Here is a 19,555-nt window from a genome sequence, read left to right on the forward strand (position 1 = left end):
CTAACAGGAATAATCATAGACTGAGGAGCGTCACAGAAACAGAATCTTTTCTTTTATTCTGAAATTCATTTGCAGGAAAAACTCACATGCGGAAGTATCGCGTGCATGCGACTCTAAAGCCAAAGTTTGTTGAAGCTGATGAGGTCGCGTAGACGACCAGATTTTGTCATGATGCTGGAAAAAAATACAGTGACAATTTTGGCTGACATATTTTTCAGTAGAAAAGACACATCCGAAGAAATCATTCATTGTTGCTGTTCCAGAGCCTTCGTACAGTCAGTGCACTTTTCACATTGCAAATATACCAGTATTGTGTGTTGTAACCAAAATCCAATTATTTTTCTCTACTTTCCCATAGTGATCGGGAGCTTTATCGGTCGGATAATAGACTTTTCTCAATTGACAAGCCAGATGATGCAATCTGTGGTTAGTTATTACTGCATAATATTCTCATTTCATTTTCTGAACCGCTTTATCCTCATTAGGGTCGCGGGGGGTGCTGGAGCCTATCCCAGCTCACTCTGGGCCAGAGGCGGGGGACACCCTGAATCGGTGGACAACCACGCACTCTCACACTCATACCTAGGGGCAATTTTGAATGTCCAATCAGCCTACCATGCATGTTTTTGGAATGTGGGAGGAAACCGGAGTACCCGGAGGAAACCTACGCAGGCCCGTGGAGAACATGCAGACTCCACACAGGTGGACGTGCCCTGGATTTGAACCCAGGACCCCAGAGCTGTGAGGCCGCCGCGCTAACCACTAGCGCCACAATATGTTATTATTATTATTGTCTCCTTTTGATTTCAACCGGAGCCTCTCCCTGATGAAAGCCCAGCGATTTTAATCATGTTACATCATTCCCCTATCCACAGAAGTAGAAAATGCGGAGGAGGTTGATGAGGAAGAAGAAGAATTTTTAGATGAAGAATCTCAGCTGATGGCCAGCATGGGTCTACCAATTGCTTTTGCCAGCTCATCCAGCCAGTCTAAAGCGGTACGTTTTGGACAGTAAATGTATGAATACTGTGTGAATTGGAGTAATGTCAGATCTCCTCTGAATGTATTTATTTATTTTAATTATGTGGCAGGAGAAACAATTCAACAAACAATTTAGTACATATCAGAAGGAATATCATGAGGAAGATGAAGATTTACAGTTTACCAGTAAAGGTAATGCCATAAATACTACATAATTTGTTCATCTAGTACAGGGTTGGCGAACAAGTGGCTCCTGGCCAAAAACATTTTGTGTATACGGTGGCTCTTTGCCTCGTTTCATGTTTCTCTTATCTTTATTCTCTTTTAAAAGACACTCAAATTCATCAGGGTCTTTAAAAACAAATAGTAAATTATATTTCAAAAATAATTTGGTTGATTGGAATTTTTTTCTCTTTGACTCTCACAGTTTAAATTTTTTGCTCTTTGTGTCTTGTTTGCCACCCCTCATCTAGTATTATTTATTTTATAACAGTTAGAATTATTCATTTATTATTTTCAAATTAGCAAGTGTTTCAGCGTGTGTCTTGTAGAATTTCCTTTTTTTTTCTATCTAATGACGACTATAGAAAAGTTGCACTACTTAATGACAATAACAAATGACCAATACATGGTCTCTTTAAAAGACCTCAATGCTCCAGGATGTAATATGTCATTTTTCTTGCCTTGTGGGTTCAACCAGTTCAAGCATGGTTGTTGTAATGTCATTACACAAAGCATTTCAGTCAGAACAGGACAAATTAACAGGGCTTAACCTAACTCCTCCCAGACTATAAAACTCACATCAATGAAATGTATCCTTACACTTCACTGATTTGTTTATGTTGACTAAGTTTGTACAGATATCAGTGATCCCCCGGAGGAAGGCCTCAGGACAGAGACACTGGGTGAAGGGACAGAAACCCTGCCTACCAATGATGATGGCTGGGAGACATACTGGGGTAGATACCAGTTAAATTGTAGATACCTTCTCTATATTGTATTGCATGTCTATTCACTTAACACAATACTGTCCCTTCAATTTATTGATCATTTTTCTAAAGCTCAGCAAGGTGAAGCACTTCTGTGGAAGAGCTGGGTGGAAAAACATGCTGATGATTTGCACGATTCCCAATGCGTGAACGCCCCATGGGACGACCCCGACACAAAGGCTGCCTGGGATCAACACGCTGCAGACATGTACTATTACTTTTGGGAGCAATATTCATACTGGGCAGCACAGGGGTGGACCATCGACTCATCTTACGACGAGAACACCGAGGGAAAAACTGTAGCCGAGCCGATGGATGGCGGGGTGGAGAAACAGTCAGGGGAAAGGCTGGATTCGAAGACGGATGATGTTGAAGTTTTAAATGGTCTCCTTGAAGCAAGGTGCAGTGTACAATCACATGGGAAAATTTCAGATGATATTGCTGAGTTTGCAGAAAAACAGCTAGAATACGTCTGCAGTTCTTGTCCATCTGATGGAGGACACCATGACGAGCAATCTGATGTTTCCTCAAAAGAAGACAGAACACAGCACACAGGTAATGGCTAAGCAGATCTTTAAAAAAACAACATGGCGAAATAGGGCATGCTTGCTTCAAGTTCTGCGGTTGATTTATAGCTCACTCTGAATATTCTTCTAAATCATATTTTAAAAGCTGTATTTATTATGTACTTGGTGCTTTCTCTGATATTTACAGTTGTTTGATGATCTTCAATAATAGCATGGGGAAACTACTATTGAAAAATAGTGTTTTTTTTATACATACTAGTTTTACAATATTGATAATTAAACTACGTATACTCATCTTCTTTTGTTTTGATGGCAATACATAAAATGAAAAATCAATGCAATATAACTCAATCAAGCTATTTTTTTTCTTCATTAATTATTGTTTCAGATAATTCCCAACAGACTTCTGGCAGCCACAACACACTTCCGAGCTCCACAAATCGTGTATCAAATGGGGAAGATGATGGTGATGATGAAAATCCCTTGAGAGGCAGACCCCATAAAATAAAACGCAGGTGAGTTTAAATATATACTTTTGTATTTTTTCCTCACACAAATGAAGGTAAAGATGGAACTCATGAGGTAATTTCAGTATTAATATATCCCTCTATAAAACAGCAAAACTTAAGTAAGTCTCTCAACTCAATTTGACCATGTTGTTGCCAAGGTTCACATGATTGAAATATTGTCGACAAACAGCAAAAGGCCAAGAATTCCAATATTCTCTATTGAATCGAATATTAGGTTAAAGGGGTGTTGTGTAAATTATTTGGCCTGAAACAAGAAGAATAAGTGTAAAAAATATAAATAAGGTAGACAAGGGAGATGAACATAAATGGACACAGCAACTGTTTTTTTGTCTAGCAAAGAATGTTTAGGCTGAATTGCTATAAATATTGGAAAAAGACTTACTATGGCGAAAAGAACACAAAAAAATAGATGAAAATAGTAGTGTTGATGTTAAAGAATCCTGAATAAAAACATCTCTTTAAGTCGTTCTATTTCTGTTACAAATGTAAGTTTATGAACTATGAATTAGTCTACAGATTGACACATTCACCTTGTACCTGCAGTCATGAATTTGATGTGGAGGAGAACCCACGTCTAACATGCGATGAATCTTGGAGCAAACTTGGACTCAAACACAATCCAGAATCTTTGTACGTCTGGCATCTTTTTGCTTCTTACTTTTTTTTTTATTATTACTCCTATCCTAGTTTGTTTTATTTCCATCATATTAAATCTCATCCATGAGTCATTGATCCCCTAAAGTAGGTACTCACATTTTTCCCGTGTCTTAGGTTCGACAGTGTTTTTAACTTTAAACCCAGTTCAAGTCAGAAGCGTCAGATGCGGTGGTGTTCCAAGAGACCTGAACGTGATGTCAACAAACATATTAGATTCAGCGACATAGAAGAAGATCAAACACAGCCACAGTGCACCAGCACCATTCAAAAGGTAAGGGTGGTGTTTTAAGTTATTGAAATGGAGTGATGAAACCTTGAAATTGATAAAGTACCTTTTAAAATAAATGTTGTTGGGTAAAGAAAAATATCTCCCTTTATGATCTGACTATTGTGGTTTTAGTTTGGTCAAATGAAGTCTGTCATGGAAACCTCAGTGTGCACCTGTCTGCAGACACACAGTTGTTTTAAAGGCGATTTAAAATAAGCTGGCTTGTTATTATGGAGTTGCCTGTGTTTCCACCTACAAGTTGTGTTTTCTGTCCGTTTTCCAAAGTGCATGCTTGTACGTGTCCAACAAATTGCTAAACTATAAACAAAAACACCATTTGCCTTGCGCTGGTTTAGATTTTAACAGTGTACAAAAATAGGGCTTTTTGTGTGTTACCAGTTTTGCATAGATACATGAAATGTGCACTAGTTTGAGGTGTTTATAAGATCCAGGAAAAAAAGCAAAACTTAAACCTGTCAAATAAACTGATCACTAACACAGCAGTCGGTTTGTTTTATAGGTCCAAAACTTCCTTGAGAAGATTCAGAATGAGGCACGTTTGACGAGTGAGCAGGAAGGGACTGAAGGGAGCATTCAGTCAGAGCAAACCCCATCTACTTCAGTTTCAACAGAAACTATTGAAAAGAACATTGCACATGGCCTTAGTGAAACAATAAATGAAGAAACTTCTGGTTTGTTGGACCCTGAGAAAAATGAAGCTCCTCAGATCCAGCACAGGGAAGAACCCAATAGGCGGCTTGAATGTCTGGAAATCCCAGACTTTCTCTTACCTGACAGAAATGCAAGTAATCTTGGTGAGTACAGAACATTTTATTACAGACGCTCCCCTACTTACGAACATTCAACTTACGAACAACGGTACATACGAACATGTCTGCAAATTGCGTTTAAGTCCAAAAATGTTCGCAAGTCCAATTTTGTATTTCGCCCCTTTTTCGGAGTAGTACTTCTTTCCGCCGCTAATACCGACGCCTGGCGCTGTGAGAGCTCAGCTCACCCAGCATCTACCTTCTTCTTCGTTGCAATGCGGAAGTGCGTGAATGTATCTCCAGTGTGCAAAGAACCTTTTTCATTTGTATCATTAAATATCTCATGCATCCAATATTGAATATGGTTGGTAAAAAGCTAAAGGCTTCTATTGAGGGAGTTGCAAGGAAGAGGCAAGCCATTTCATTTGAAACGAGTGGCAATAATAACGAAGCTTGATGCGCGTCAGAAAGTGGTGAGCGTTGCACATTCAGTACCATTTATAAACAGAAAGATCGAGCAGCAGGACCCAAATATTGAACGTTGCACAAAGTTTGCAAATCAATTGAATGATGCCATACAGTGCTAACGCATCATTTATGATGAAAAAAAGAAGAAAACTGTGCAATCGTCATTAGGTCGCTTCTTTTGGCCAATTTCTAATACATAAATCTCTCTCTCTACAGTACTGTACATATTCTCTCCATTTTATTAAATGTTTTTTTTCAGTACAAACCAATGCGTGTTACTTATACAAGCCTTAAACATACAAATGCACTTGTATAAACCTTCAATATACTTATATCGGCCTTAAACATAAATTATAATACAAAATATAGCACTGAATCAACTTACAAACAAATTCAACTTATGAACAATCGCTCAGAACCAATTGCGTTCGTAAGTAGGGGAGCGTCTGTATTAATATCCACTTGTTTGATAAGAAAATTGCATTTCTGGGCTTATTTGTACAGCACAAATTAACACCAGGTGATTTAAAGGGATTTACGTAACATTATCAGCAAGACACAAAAACAGAAATGGGAATAAAAACACAAATAAAAGGATGTATAAAAAGAGTTAAAAACATTCATTCATTTTCCAAATCGCTTCTTCTCACAAGGGTCGCTGGAGCCTATCCCAGCTAATTATTCTCGGCAGGCAAGGGGACACCCTGAATCAGTGGCTAGCCAATCGCAGGGCACAAATCGACTGACAACCGTTCACGCTTACACTGACACCTAGGGGCAATTTAGATTATTTAACCAGCCTACTTTGCATGTTTTTGGGACGTGGGAGGAAACCGGAGTACCCGGAGAAAACCCATGCAGGCCTGAGGAGACCATGAAAACTCCACACAGTGCTTTCCGACCTAGGATCAAACCCTCACCCCAAGAATAGTGAGGCTGGTGTGTGAATCACCCCCCACCGTGCCGCCCAGATAAAAACTAAAACAAAACAACAACAAAAATGGAAATAAAAACACAAGCAAATGAATAAAATCTGAGTAAAGATTTACAATTATCGAAGAGGTCTTACGCATTTAATTTTCGTGAGTGATTCTGCATATTTAACCTCATGTGTGCAGAAGGTCCCCACCTTGTGGACTTCCTGTGTGTGGCTCCAGTTTTTTCCTAGGTCTACAATGTCTTGTGTGTCTGTCTTACTACTGCAACCAATCAATATTGGCTATTTGTGTATTCCTGAAGATGAATAAACAAATCTCTGTGTGTTTTAATTGTGAAAGAGGCGAAGAATCCTGCGAAGAAGCCTAAGAAGAAGAATAAACGATGGAGGAAGCAGCCAATACCAGAAGACATGGCAGCAGAACCAGGCCTGGCCAAATACTGGGCTCAGCGCTATAGACTCTTCTCTCGCTTTGATGATGGAATCAAATTGGATAGAGGTCTGTTTGAACATGTCAAGGGTTTATTGCTCATTTCTATGTTTGCCTCATTACCATTATGATATAAATTTCCGAAAACATACATGTTTGCGCTTTTCAGAGGGCTGGTTTTCTGTAACACCAGAGAAGATTGCCGAGCACATCGCCCTCAGAGTAGAGTCAAGCTTTTCCAACACCCAACTGATCATCGATGCATTCTGTGGCGTTGGAGGAAACGCCATCCAATTTGCACTCATGGGAAAAAGAGGTACCTTATCGTTTTTATTACAATATGAACCACATTTCCTTGTACAGTTGAGAGCTACATTCAATATTAGAATACAGGGACTCAATGTTGCTGTATCCATTATGGATTTGAAATGGATTGCCTTTGTTGACTAAGAAATTAAATCCCCTTGCAATCTTTGCCTCAAGCCCCTGCTGGATGCCTTGAGCAACTCCATTGACTCGTCATGACTTCATACCTGTCAAATTATAAATTTTTCCCTGTATTTTATACGTTTTTTGATCATTTCAAATTGTGTACGCCGTATAGCAACTTTTCTACGAATTTTTTTAAGTACGTTGCATTTTCTCATAGCGCCTTCAACGAATCAATCCAACCCTCAAAAACTATTTTATGGCTATAAAACCTCTACTGCAGCTGCAGCTGCGACACATAAAAAAATAATCAATAAATCAATGCACAAATATTTGGTAAAATCCACTTCCTAGCAGCATTTAATGATTAAATAGAAATACTGGAGCTTTTCAGACATTACAACCGGGCCAGGGGGGTGATTTTCCCGGGAAGAGACAGCGATGAACATCAATGGCGTACCGGCAAACATTACCTGAAAATGGGGTGGAATCCAGCCGAAAACAGCATTTATTGATTAAATTCAAATACTGGAGCTTTTTAGACATCAGAGCCGGGCCCGGAGTATCATTTCCCCGGGAAAAAGACAGCGATGAACGTCGATACGTCCATATACGTCCATACGCGGTGCATACAAATTTTAGAGTTTGTGAGTAAATATATGCCGCGTTGCATTTGTACGTTTTTTTATCGCTTAATAAGGAGAATCGCAATAATTAAAAAGGGGAGCAATTGGCCGAGGTTGACAGGTATGCGACTTTTCCAAAGATTGTCTGGTCGTTTGTCTTTCTTTCTTCGGTTTATATTTGAGATTGTCCAGGAATTTGAATGTCTAACATGAAAATTGTTCTTCTATTCACTTGTGCAAACGTTCACTGTTTTACTCTTAAGTCCTGGCTATCGATATCGACCCAGTACGTTTGGACTTGGCACGCCACAATGCTTCTGTCTATGGCGTTGCCCATCAAATTGACTTCCTGCAAGGGGACTTCCTTCAACTGGCGCCTCATCTCTGTGGTGATGTCGTGTTTTTGTCCCCTCCTTGGGGAGGACCGGATTACCTGACTGCTGAGGTGTTTGACATTAAGACCATGATGGACCCAGATGGATATCCTTTTATGCTTGGGTTTTACTTCTAAAGTGTGTAGGAGAAGTGCGCTTGAAAGAGTATTCGTAATTAGTAAACCACTGCATGAAACCAATTCAAATTGTTTCCAACTTGAACCAATCTCATAAAAGCAACAAGAGTTTGCAATTAGTATAGATAGACTTATGTAAACAGAGTTTTTACTGTTAGAATTAAAGAGTGGTAACTTGGCTAAATGTCTTGGCAGGCGTCCCTAAATAGATCAGGTACTGATCGAGTGTTGCCTATTATAAAGGTTGTATTACAGTACACCTCCAACATGAGACAGATTGCAATTTTAAATTGTAATTGCAAAACCGTCACATAGTTACATTTTTTATAAGTCCAATGCCTATTTAATACTCCCGACGAACTATTCCAGTAAATAACATCAGGTCAGGGGCGGTTGAGTGGTTAGCGGGTCAGCTTCGAAGTTCTAAGGTTGAGAGTTCGATTCCAGGTTAGTCCTTACTGTGTGGAGTTTGCATGTTCTCACCGAGCTCACGTGGGTTTTCCCTGGGTATTTCAGTTTCCTCCCATATCCCAAAAACATTCAGGGTAGGCTGATTGAACATTCTAAATTGTCCTTAGGTATGAATGTGAGCGTAAATGATTGTCCGTCTCCTTGTGCCCTGCCATTGGCTGGCCACCGATTCAGGGTGTACCCGCCTGGTGCCCGTAGTTAGCTGGGATAGGCTCCAGCACCCCCGTGACCCTAGTAAGGATAAAGCGGTTCAGAAAATGAGTTGAGATCATGTCAACTTAGATGGATTTATGAAATATGCATTGTTGTCTGTCCTTGACGGAACTCACATTTCAGATTTTCCATTTGGCCAAACAAATCTCAGACAACATTGTGTACTTCCTGCCTCGCAACGCAGACATGGACCAGGTAAGAATCCTGGTGAAAACGTTTGGGCACACATAGTGGAATTGAAATGACTTACAATACATTATACTTTACTATGGTTGTGGTTGGCTAAAATGCTTATATTCAAGTGGAAAATTTAGTGTGGTGCATTTAACAGCTAGCCAAGTGACAGAATTGATGGGGAAAACTTGACAGTTTATATAACATGGTTTCTGTGTTTGTCGACAGATTGCCACACTGGCTGGCCCAGGAGGGAAAGTGGAGGTAGAGCAAAATTTCCTCAATAATAAGCTGAAAACCTTAACTGCTTACTTTGGCAGTTTGATCAAGTCAGACACATAAAACTTGCAGCAAATAGACAACCTTCTAAATTATTATTTTTAGTGGATTCATCATGTACCTAAGTTCTGCAGTACTGTTTGTTCCCCAGTACTTTTTAACAAGAGGTGTATTTGAGTAGGTAAAAAGTTACTGACATTTTAATTGCTTATTTACTATACTATTGCAATGCATTCTGATCTTTTTTATACTTTTTTTTAATGGTTTGTATTAGTGTTGTCCCGATCACATTTCTTTTTGCATGTGAGTGAGAGTCTCTGTACATATTTTACATTGGTAAACTTATTTTGTGAATACAGTTAGTCGCCTAATTTGATAAATTAAGCGATTTTAGTTGTAATTTCTTGACTTTTTTTTGTTAATGATGGACGACAATTCCTTTTTTGCAAGGTTTGTTGCAATAATGTAAATGTGAATATAAACATTTTATAATACGTTGTGTATGTCTATATTTTGCACTATACTTATAGACTTTTTTCTTATTTTTAACCCAGTAACTGCCATGTGATCATGTTTCACTGCCCTTGACCTCAGAAAGACGGGTGAGCGATTGCTGCCAGCCCCCCCCCCCCCCCCCCCCCCCCCCCCCCCCCCCAAAAACAAATTGTATAGGGCTTCTCTCGCCGGCAGTGGCAGCTAAAAAAGTAATTCCTTAAAATATAAACTAATACTGAAAATGACATGACCCAGCTCAATTTTCAATCTTGTGATCAGATTGGGTACATCTCGTTTATGGTTACCCGCCCTAAATCCATCTGCTAGGATTAGTTATAGCCTACTAGGGGGTTGTTAAAAGCACAGATGCTGCAACACAGAAAAATGACCATTCTTTTTTTTTTTTATTGGTTAGCAGTTATCAAACTCAAAAGGATTTGCTCAAGTATCGGTTTCAGTTTGTATTGGATAAGTTACATTCCATATGTCTCAATGTAGTTGGAAAGTGTTTAGTGACATGCTAAAATTTGTTATAAATAATGCAATCCAACGTCACGCACGATATGAAACTTAAGTGCACACTGGAAAAATACAATTTAGTTTAGAATTAGTGTACGGTGGAGAAAGCTTTTTAACGGTCACAGAGTTGCTGTATTTTGTCTGCCAGTTCAGAGCAGTGTAGGATCCTCATTTTCTCTTTCTGAATGTCCTCTTGGCTCACTTGGCCCATCAGCTTGGAGGAGAAATGTATCAAATCTTGCATGAAAAGGCCCACAGCCCCTCTGGGTGATGGCGGGATTTCAGTTAGTGATCCAGACTCAAATTGAAAGTTGATATTTTTGACTCTCTGAAGGCCTGGTCCTCGTTCCTCAATCCATGTCAGTGGTCTAGAGGACAAAAGTACAATATGCAGCATAAGTTTACATTTTTTTTCCTCAGTCCATATCACAGCCATTGGGTGTAAACTTTCTATTTAACAATTTTCAATATTATTGGCCAATCCCCACATGGGCCCTTTATTATTTGAAAGGCAAATTAGATGTGTTAAATTATTTATTTATTTTTACATGCTAATGGTGACCCGACGGTGGACAGGACGGAGAGTGATTACTGCCTCGGCCAGAGTTGTGGGGTCGAGAGTTCGATCCCAGGTTATTTCTCACTGTGTGGAGTTTGCATGTTCTCCCCAGGCTTGTGTGGGTATTCTCCCGGTACTCTGGTTTCCTCCCACATCCCAAAAACATGCAAGGTAGGCTGGTTGAACACTCTAAATTGCCCCTAGATATGAATGTGAGCATGAATGCTTGTCAGTCTCCTTGTGCTCTGCAATTGGCTGCCCATTAATTCAGGTTCCCATAGTTAGCTGGAATAGACTCCAGCACCCCACACGACCCTGGTGAGGATAAGCGGTTTGGAAAATGAATGAATGAATAGTGGTTAGCCGCTTTCCAAGTTAGATTCGGCACTACTTAATTGCTAGTTTTTATTAAAATGTTGTAAATACTGTAAAATATTTTTCTGTGCTATATAAAAAAGTGTTGTATGCACGTGTGACATGGTGGTTTTTCCTTATCTAGTTTAAGAATTTTCCTTCAAGAAATGGGATTTGTATTTTTGCATTTAATTTGATCCAAATTAGCTTTAAAAATTAATGACATACATAAATGTTCTGCACTATATAAGAGGGAAGAATTGGCAAAATAAAAATACTGTTGGCAGACAAAATCTGCTTCCTCCAAATAAATGTTTCCACTTCTGTCGCACATAGGCCAAAACCAAGATACAGAATCTACTATACTTTGGGTTTTTACTTTTTCCGTTCCACACTATCCTTTGCATCATCCTCCCTACAAGTTTTCTTGGAATGAACAATGTATTTTAGAATCACTTTATCATGTACAGTATGTGACTGTCTGGTGACTATATCCTATATTGTCTCTTTCGGTGGGATATTCTCCAGCATCCCTGTGATCCTAATAAAGATAAATTGTCTCGAAAATGCATGTCATTTTGAAAAAAAAAACGATAGTGTTCTTGATTTTTTTTTCCATTACAAAATGCTACTGTGTCCTCCTTTTGGTGGTGTGGAAACGGCCAACCTATTGACCTTTTGTATAATGTTGATGCATCATCAGTGTGTTGCTATTCAACAACTTTGCGTGAAAACCTACTCAATCACTATTCACATATTTGTATACTCTGCAAAGGTTGACCTTATTCTGGTAAAATAAGATACTATCTCACTTTTGGTCAGCAGTTAGCATCTTTGCCGTCATCTTGCTGTAGTTTTTGCTAATGTCCTCCTCCAGTGTTGCTGCAGTTACAGCAAGCTGGCCAAACAAGTCAACTAACCAAGTGAGGCGCGCAATGCCACTAAAGGCCATGAAACCGAATCCAGGCTTCAGAACTCCACCTAGAAAAAGACAGACAACAATTATAAGTAACTCAATTATGAAAGCAACTACCGTATTTTCCGGACGATGAATAGCACTTTATTTTCATAGTTTGGCTCATTCTCAAGTACGACTTCAGTTTTTGTTCTCTCATTTTAGGCTATAGTTATCTGAAAAAGTTATGTCACCAGATGCCTATTTAGCACATTCTCCATTTTACTGTTGTTACTATAATGTATTCAATTCAATTCAATGTTTGTTCTTAGTTTCTGATCAAATACAAAATTGCCCTGCCAAAAGTGCAACATATATATTTTTCCTCTTTGTTGTGTTTTCTTTGGCTGATGTGACTTATGCTCAGCTGTGACTTATCGTCCAAAAAGTACAGTACGTTACTTTAAAAAAGAAAAGAAAAAAAAAAGTATAAAATATTTGGATGACCACCAATACAGGGTTCCAACACTGACAATAAGACATAGTCAGGTACAGTATGCTTGACTAATTCATCCTTCTGGTGTCATAAAATTAGGCACAAAAATAAGACAAAAAACAGCAGGTTAGTTATACTAGTAGTATCAAAGTAAACAACACCTGTAAAGTGAAGAGTTCCTTCTAGCAAGGTTTTCCCTTTGACCTCCTTCTTCAGCTGTTTGTAATCTTCTGAATAAAGTTCTATGTGCTCCTCATGAAGAATCAACCCTAACACAAACACAAAATGAGTATGTTTTTGACTAGCAACCTATTTGTGAACCAACGTGTTTACAACAAAATGGAAACCCAAATCATTGATATGAGTTCTATTCAAAAGTTCAAGTGAGAAATTAGTGAACCTTTGAAATTTCTTCAAATGATAGTAGATATATTGTGTGGTATGAGCTGTATGCACTCTAAAACACATGCCCATGATGCATTGAAAATTGCTCTCATGAGGGAGAAATATTTGAGTATTTTGATTTTAAAAAATTGAAATATGGATTATGATAAGTATAAAACTAAGGGTTTTCAGCAGTGAAAGATATGATAGAAAAAAACGTAAACGACTGCTCATCTATTTGTCCTGGCAATCAGCACCAGCTTGATTCAAGGTCAAGAGAACTTATCACTTATTGTTATTATTTTTAATTGACAATCGTAGCTATTTTACTAACAGGTTGGTTAGGGGAAAAATGACTTTCAGGTGAATGTTTTACCCTTAAGAAGATCTAACAGATCGCAAGGAGGAAAACATTTCAAATTGGGCCCAATTTTCAGTGCGCTTCTCGACAAAACGTAATAAATTGAAAGGTGAGTTTCAAAATGTTAGTTTCTGTGCACTTAGTCACACTTTACCTTTCTCCTGGGCCAAGTTCCAAAGCTCCACAGCAGTTTTGTAGTTTAGAGCCATGGGATACTCCACACAGACATGTTTCCCTGCCTGCAGAAAAGTTCTGGTGGTACAGAAAAAACATGAAGTACTAAGTATAAAACTTGACTATGTTTTGCTTTTTTTAAAGGCATTTTATTCATTCTCCATTGAAAAGACAGACATATTTTATTTATTCAATATTTTCACATCTCTAAAAAAAAATTACAAACATCTTAGCCAAAATTTTAAAGATATTTTGTTTTAGTTTCACATAATATAACAATTTAAATGTGTGATTGTAGATGTGGAGACAATAGCTGTGTATACCTGACATTTTCCTCATGTGCGGAGTTCTCAGTGCAGACGAACGCTACGTCAATGTCTTTTCTTTTGAGAGCCTCTTCTACGGAAAGCTGACTAACTCCTTGCTGACTGTCCAAACTTCTCCTATTGCCCCCAAAAAATGGAGAAAACAATATTAATTAAAATTTTAATTTTGGAATAATTTGGGGGAGTTATTCGATTCCTGGTGATAATTTTTTTTTAAAGAATGAGTTTATATTATTAATAAACGTGACATAGTTTTAAATTTGAAGATTTTCAGCTGGTGGTGTGCCTTGAGATTTCTTCAATGCAAAAAGTGCTGCAGATAAGGTTAGGAAACAATGTGTTTGAATTTGAATTTTATTAAGGATTATTATTGAGGGGGTCCGTGTTAAGAGTTGTTACCTGGAGATGAATCCTTTAACAGTGAGTTTCTCAGCAGAACTGCCCTGATGTGGAGCCAGTATGTCTCTGATCCTCACCCAACCTGCTGTCCCAATGCCCACCACCACAGCTCCAAACATTCTTCTATAAAAATTAAATAAATAAAAAATTAAAAGACAAGAAAAAGACAGACTTGTGATTTGGATTCCCATAATTACAATGGTGGGTGGCTGAGTGGTTATCACGTCAGCCTCAATGTGGGGGACTTGGGTTCAAATCCATGTCGGTCCACCTGTGTAGAGTTTGCATGTTCTCCCCGGGCCTGCGTGGGTTTTCTCCGGGTACTCCGGTTTCCTCCCACATTCCAAAAACATGCATGGTAGGCTGATTGGACACTATAAATTGCCCCTAGGAATGAGTGTGAGCGTGAATGGTTATTTGTCTCCTTGTGCCTTGCGATTGGCTGGCCACCAAATCAGGGTGCCCCCCGCCTCTGGACTGAAATCAACTGGGATATGCTCCAGCACCCCCTGCGAACCTGGTGAGGATTAAGCGGTTCAAAAAAAATGAGATGAGATAATTCTCATGGTTGACAAATTTTACTTTTTCAGTGGATGGAAAAAAAAGCACAATGTGGGATGTTATCTAACCGGTTATCTAAGCCTTTCTTCCAACAATCAATCGAGCCAAGTCAGTTTAAAGACACATTTTTCACGGACAGATGTCAAAAAATGTTTTCCATAAAAGGTTCACATTCAACCATTCATGCACACACACCTTCATACACCTGCTAAACCCCGCAAAAATATGAGTTGTCATTATACGCGTTATTCAAGTCCTGAACAATGTTTATGCAGTGTATTCCGATATTTTCCGGCTGTTTCTTACCTGTTTGACGAAGATATTTCGCGTTGTGTAATACGTGAAGGAGTGGTATGACAACGTGAGTTACTGGATGATGATTTTAGAAAAGGCACACCCACTAACTGTAACGTGCTATCTTCTTCTTTTGTGTAATACATTTGCCGGCTGGCAAACCAAGATTTGGATGCATTACCGCCACTTACCAGCCCGGAGTGGAGAGCAATAGAGTGGTAGGAGAAAAACAACAATTCGTAGATTTGTCAACGACTGCTTGAATAAATCAACATAAGAATGTAATCATTCAAGTATGAATCATAAACTTTCTCAAAGCTGAACCTTTCCACCCTTTTTGACAGGTTAAATGGTGAAAAAAAAAAGAATTTCAAGATAATTTTGGTACACCCGTAGGCTGCAAACCATAGATAAGATAAGTGTACGCCCCCTTTTTTCGGCATTTATATTATCATTATTAAGATAATAAAACATAAAAATCCCTGACTGTTTATCAAATTAATGTATTTATGGGGTTGTTTTTTTAACTACTAATTGTTTTTGAAAACCACGTTTTTCGAAATAATTTATTTAGAAGGTGTTTTTTTGCTCAGGTAAAAAAAAAAAAAAAACCTAAAAAAACAACAACAATCAGGAAAAAAATGAAAAACGAAGAAGAAACGTTTACAAAAATGATTACGTACAGTTGAGTTGTCCCATAGATATTACATATTAAGGCTAGATGTCTAAAAGTGGCCATATTTCGACGGTTTATAAACGCTATGAAGCCGTATTAACTTGGGCATCAAAATCAACAATCAACGCCATTTGAAAACTTTTTGAACATAAATTTAGCATTCTATAACTCTTTCAAGGTACAATCCGTTAACTTTGATGTTATGTTTCTTGAATGACTCCGACGCAAAATGGCCAGCGAATGACAACCTCAGTCCCACTTGGCTCACATCGGTATCAGCTATCTATCCTTAAAGCCCCTTCTGCTTGGGGTAAGGGTCAGACTACCACGAACTTCCAAGGTAAACATGTTAAATATTTGTCTGTCAGCTAATCAAACATGCAAAATATCCTCAAGAAATGGTTGTGATTTCACATTATCTGTAATGCATGTCGATTGGTCACTGAAAATAAGGTCGTTCATTTCTTCAATTGAGTCTACCACATGTGAATGAATGGCAACCTTGCAGCTTTCTCACATAGTTTAATGTAAAGGGCAGTCTAAAGAACTCTAGATTTTGACAGTAACTAAAAGTCCATCTCATGCTTTTGAAGTCCTTTGCATTTCCCTTTTTTTGCCACAAAAGATGAGGATTCCCACCAACAAACTGCAGCAGCTCACCATATTCACCACCTTACTGACAGGAGGAGGGGTTGGGACGATGTACTACCTAATGCAAAGTGAGTATAAAGTATAAATAATATAAAACAAGGTTGAGGTCGTTTACTTCAGCAGGACTTATGCAAACATCGATTTTGCATTCATGCAATTGTGTTATCAGTACTGATTGGTATATACAAGTATTAACAAGGATTTTTTTAATTACAGGGGTAACGAACATATTCTCATTTTATAAAGGCTCACAATACTACCTATTGTTTTTTCAAACTTAGTTTTTAACAGTTTTTGGGGGGGCTGGATAAAGCACTCAGATACGTACACACACAAAATGGCAAAATTCATATGCAGGATTTGGAAGAATTGCACATTTATTTCTTTTCACATTACATCAATTTGTTTCTGTTTTGTATCGCATCAGAGAAATTTGCTCAGTCGGACTACCACAAATTGGCGCTGCAGAAGTTGGAAGAATGCACAATCGCCATGGAGAGTTTGGGCGCTCCCCCGTTAAAAATTCACAACCTCCATCTGACTGACAAAGACAATAGGATAGACCAGCAAATAGCAAAGGTACTGTATCTAAAAACCAGCAATAAAACCCTCTAATGTTCCCCCCATACCCATGGTGTACCACTGTTTTCTCCAATGTAAAAACATGCACGGTACATCAGATATTTAAAGAGCAAACTCCCTATTAGCATACTGTAAATGAGTTTGTATGTATGAATGTGCAAATTATTAGTTAGGAAAAGGTGCTATGTAATGGTGACCAGTGAAAAATGAAAATCTCTGCAATAATGCACATCTATAAAATTAAGTTATTTCCTCACAACAAATTGCATATGGGAATGCCCGCTCATCAATTCTGGTCGTGAGAGCACAACCAGAATAGATTATCATACCTATCTTTATAATGCTGGGCTAACACATGTCAGAGTGAGAGTGTAGTCACAGGGCAACAAGAGAATAGAAAGCTTTTCGATAGTATACCAGCAGATTTAAACAATCTGAGGATCAGTCTCAGTCTGCAGAAGGTCCCCACCTTGTGGACTTCCTGTGTGTAGCTCCAGTTTCTTACCTAGGTCTACAATGTCTTGTGTCTGTCTTGCTACCGCAACCAAGAAATTTCCCCAATACGGGATGAAATAAAGTTCTAATCTAATCATTCTGGTTGTAACATAATCACATTTGGAGATTTGTTTTCTTGTGTGGATGGGGCCAAGAAAATTCAGAAAGGAAGATCAATTAAGATTTCATTTTATTATTAAGCATTTTCTATCAGATTTTTGGATGTTGTCTGCTATCACTTTAAGATTATTTGTTATAGCATTTCATAAGACCTCATTGCACATCTAATTTATTCATGTTTTGTATGTTTTGCAGCTTAAGATCCCTGTGACTGGTTCAAAAACGGGTGGATATTTATATACTTCTTCCATCAGAGATCCAAACACCAACAGGTGTGTTCATTCTGTTCCACTTAGAGTCAATTTCAAGTATTTAAGAATTGTATTGTATCGTTTTATAACACCCATATAGCTTTTTGATTGTGACTCTTTCCAAGTATCCTAATTTTCTGCTACAAAAAAGATGGGACTCATTCAATAATTGGAATACTGCAGTGTGGTATTTGGACCGTTTTAATGATTTTGCCCTTAGACACCTCACCCCCAGATTGCAAATAAAACAAAGATGACATGGGAATTAACTGACAATAGGTAATAAAAAGATTAATTCAATACTATGATCTATTGTACTGTACTATACGATACAATACAAGACAACTCAAGGCTATACATATGCAATACTATTATTTTTACTATTATACTAATTACATTTAAAATGTAGGGTGAATAGTTGTCTTTCTCCTCGTGTCCTGCAATTGGCTGGCCACCAATTCAGGGTGTCCCCCGCCTCTGGCCCGAAGTCAGGCTCCAGCACCCCCACGACCCTAGTGAGGATAAAGTGGTTCAGAAAATGAGATGAGACATTTGAAATGTATAACTTGCATGTGGCGGTCCAGTGAAAAAAAAAAACAGTTCAGCACTTCCGCATCACAGTTCTGAGATCGAGGGATCAAGCCCAGGTTCGGACCTTCCTGTCTGGAGCTTGCATGTTCTCCGCAGGTTTGCGTGGGTCTTCTCTGGGTACTCCGGTTTCCTCCCACATCCCAAAAACATGCATGGTAGACTGATTGGACACTCTAAATTGCCCCTAGTAGGAGAGCAAAATAATAAAACTCTTCACAGAAAACACTTGCCCTGAAAGAACTTTACCAAATATTTGAATGCTTGTGTTGTTTTGTTACTCCCTGCAGATGGAGTGTGAAGCTTGCAGTTTTGAGGCTCAAAGAAGGACACACCATCAACCTTATGACTTCTCCATCATTGCCAACAGAATGCACAGAATGCAGCATGCAGGACAGGGAGTGACCACATCTCCTTTTGATGACTGAGGTAGTATAAAGCCTGCATCAATTACTGGAGAGTTTTGGCCATCGGGCATTATAGGAAACTTCACAAGGCCTCAGTTTTTAGTTATTTAAAGCACATTCCGGACAATCTTTGATCTTGTTTTTCTTTCTCATTTGAAATCGGTTTCCTGTCTACAACTAAATATTTCGACATCAAGACAAAATTTGACTTGTTGTTCAGAATTGACTTGTTTGGCCAAAAAAATGTTCGCTTGACTCATTTACCACAACTTCCTGCTGCTTGAATCCTACCCAGAAATTTTTAACCCTTTCCAGACAAAAAGCAGTTTTTGAAACTTTATTTATCCACAGTCATTTTAGTAAATAAATCTAGAAATTTTATTTTCATTCAAAATTACATTCACCATTTTTTAATATTGAAACAACATTGAAGTACTGTATAGAAAAAAAACTGCATTTCACCAGTGGGGCCTCCATCGAATTCCCAAAATGTAATAATGGACTCATCACAAAGTACTAAAGTTATTCAAACCGCAGGGCACAATGAGACAAACAACCATTCAAATCAATGTTGCTCTAATGTCGAATTCCTCAAACTTGGTTAGGAATATGAAATATTCATTTAATGTAATACACCGCTGAAAAATCAATATCAACCGTTATCATGCATTGGAACCGCACTTGCTTTGATCGCAACATCTATTCAAT

General features: G+C 38.3%; 3 protein-coding genes across 6 annotated transcripts; 2 read left to right on the forward strand and 1 right to left on the reverse strand.

The window, feature by feature from the left end:
* Positions 1 to 99: 99 nt before the first annotated feature.
* tgs1 (trimethylguanosine synthase 1) lies at positions 100 to 9,754 on the forward strand. Of its 3 annotated transcripts, XM_077616247.1 has the most exons (16): positions 100 to 275; positions 359 to 426; positions 876 to 997; positions 1,092 to 1,173; positions 1,833 to 1,940; positions 2,043 to 2,370; positions 2,449 to 2,525; positions 2,886 to 3,012; positions 3,571 to 3,657; positions 3,799 to 3,955; positions 4,473 to 4,767; positions 6,468 to 6,626; positions 6,727 to 6,873; positions 7,876 to 8,092; positions 8,924 to 9,002; positions 9,210 to 9,754. In XM_077616247.1, the coding sequence occupies exons 1-16, from the start codon at positions 139 to 141 to the stop codon at positions 9,321 to 9,323; spliced, it is 2,304 nt and encodes a 767-aa protein (XP_077472373.1). In that variant the 5' UTR covers positions 100 to 138; the 3' UTR covers positions 9,324 to 9,754. The 3 variants fall into 3 exon arrangements, with proteins under 3 accessions (XP_077472373.1, XP_077472372.1, XP_077472374.1); XM_077616246.1 differs by having other exon boundaries at positions 2,043 to 2,525; XM_077616248.1 differs by lacking the exons at positions 100 to 275; positions 359 to 426 and adding an exon at positions 437 to 741 and having other exon boundaries at positions 2,043 to 2,525.
* Positions 9,755 to 10,146: 392 nt separating this feature from the next.
* Positions 10,147 to 15,499, reverse strand: blvra (biliverdin reductase A). Of its 2 annotated transcripts, none has more exons than XM_077615833.1 (7): positions 15,269 to 15,499; positions 14,223 to 14,345; positions 13,821 to 13,940; positions 13,478 to 13,575; positions 12,740 to 12,847; positions 12,000 to 12,168; positions 10,147 to 10,642 (listed from the first exon to the last, which is right to left on the reverse strand). In XM_077615833.1, the coding sequence occupies exons 2-7, from the start codon at positions 14,339 to 14,341 to the stop codon at positions 10,387 to 10,389; spliced, it is 870 nt and encodes a 289-aa protein (XP_077471959.1). In that variant the 5' UTR covers positions 14,342 to 14,345; positions 15,269 to 15,499; the 3' UTR covers positions 10,147 to 10,386. The 2 variants fall into 2 exon arrangements, with proteins under 2 accessions (XP_077471959.1, XP_077471958.1); XM_077615832.1 differs by lacking the exon at positions 15,269 to 15,499 and adding an exon at positions 15,090 to 15,260.
* A 294-nt stretch (positions 15,500 to 15,793) lies between these two features.
* On the forward strand, positions 15,794 to 19,045 carry coa1 (cytochrome C oxidase assembly factor 1). The gene is made up of 5 exons (XM_077615834.1): positions 15,794 to 16,093; positions 16,379 to 16,472; positions 16,832 to 16,983; positions 17,797 to 17,873; positions 18,731 to 19,045. Exons 2-5 carry the CDS (start codon positions 16,379 to 16,381, stop codon positions 18,843 to 18,845), a joined length of 438 nt encoding a protein of 145 aa, XP_077471960.1. The 5' UTR covers positions 15,794 to 16,093; the 3' UTR covers positions 18,846 to 19,045.
* Positions 19,046 to 19,555: the final 510 nt, after the last annotated feature.

The sequence above is a fragment of the Stigmatopora argus genome, chromosome 12 (assembly GCF_051989625.1).
Source record: "Stigmatopora argus isolate UIUO_Sarg chromosome 12, RoL_Sarg_1.0, whole genome shotgun sequence".
Taxonomy (NCBI): Eukaryota; Metazoa; Chordata; class Actinopteri; order Syngnathiformes; family Syngnathidae; genus Stigmatopora; species Stigmatopora argus.

Coding starts and splice junctions, on each gene's coding strand:
- coa1 (XM_077615834.1), top strand. CDS start 16,379: ATGAGGATTCCCACCAACAAACTGCAGCAGCTCACCATATTCACCACC. Junction 16,473..16,831: donor GATGTACTACCTAATGCAAA/GTGAGTATAAAG, acceptor GTATCGCATCAG/AGAAATTTGCTCAGTCGGAC. Junction 17,874..18,730: donor AGAGATCCAAACACCAACAG/GTGTGTTCATTC, acceptor TACTCCCTGCAG/ATGGAGTGTGAAGCTTGCAG.
- blvra (XM_077615832.1), bottom strand. CDS start 15,223: ATGTATTACACAAAAGAAGAAGATAGCACGTTACAGTTAGTGGGTGTG. Junction 13,941..14,222: donor GTTAAAGGATTCATCTCCAG/GTAACAACTCTT, acceptor TGGGGGCAATAG/GAGAAGTTTGGACAGTCAGC. Junction 10,643..11,999: donor ATGCTAACTGCTGACCAAAA/GTGAGATAGTAT, acceptor TTTGTCCTCTAG/ACCACTGACATGGATTGAGG.
- tgs1 (XM_077616246.1), top strand. CDS start 139: ATGAGGTCGCGTAGACGACCAGATTTTGTCATGATGCTGGAAAAAAAT. Junction 3,956..4,472: donor GCACCAGCACCATTCAAAAG/GTAAGGGTGGTG, acceptor TTTGTTTTATAG/GTCCAAAACTTCCTTGAGAA. Junction 4,768..6,467: donor CAGAAATGCAAGTAATCTTG/GTGAGTACAGAA, acceptor TAATTGTGAAAG/AGGCGAAGAATCCTGCGAAG.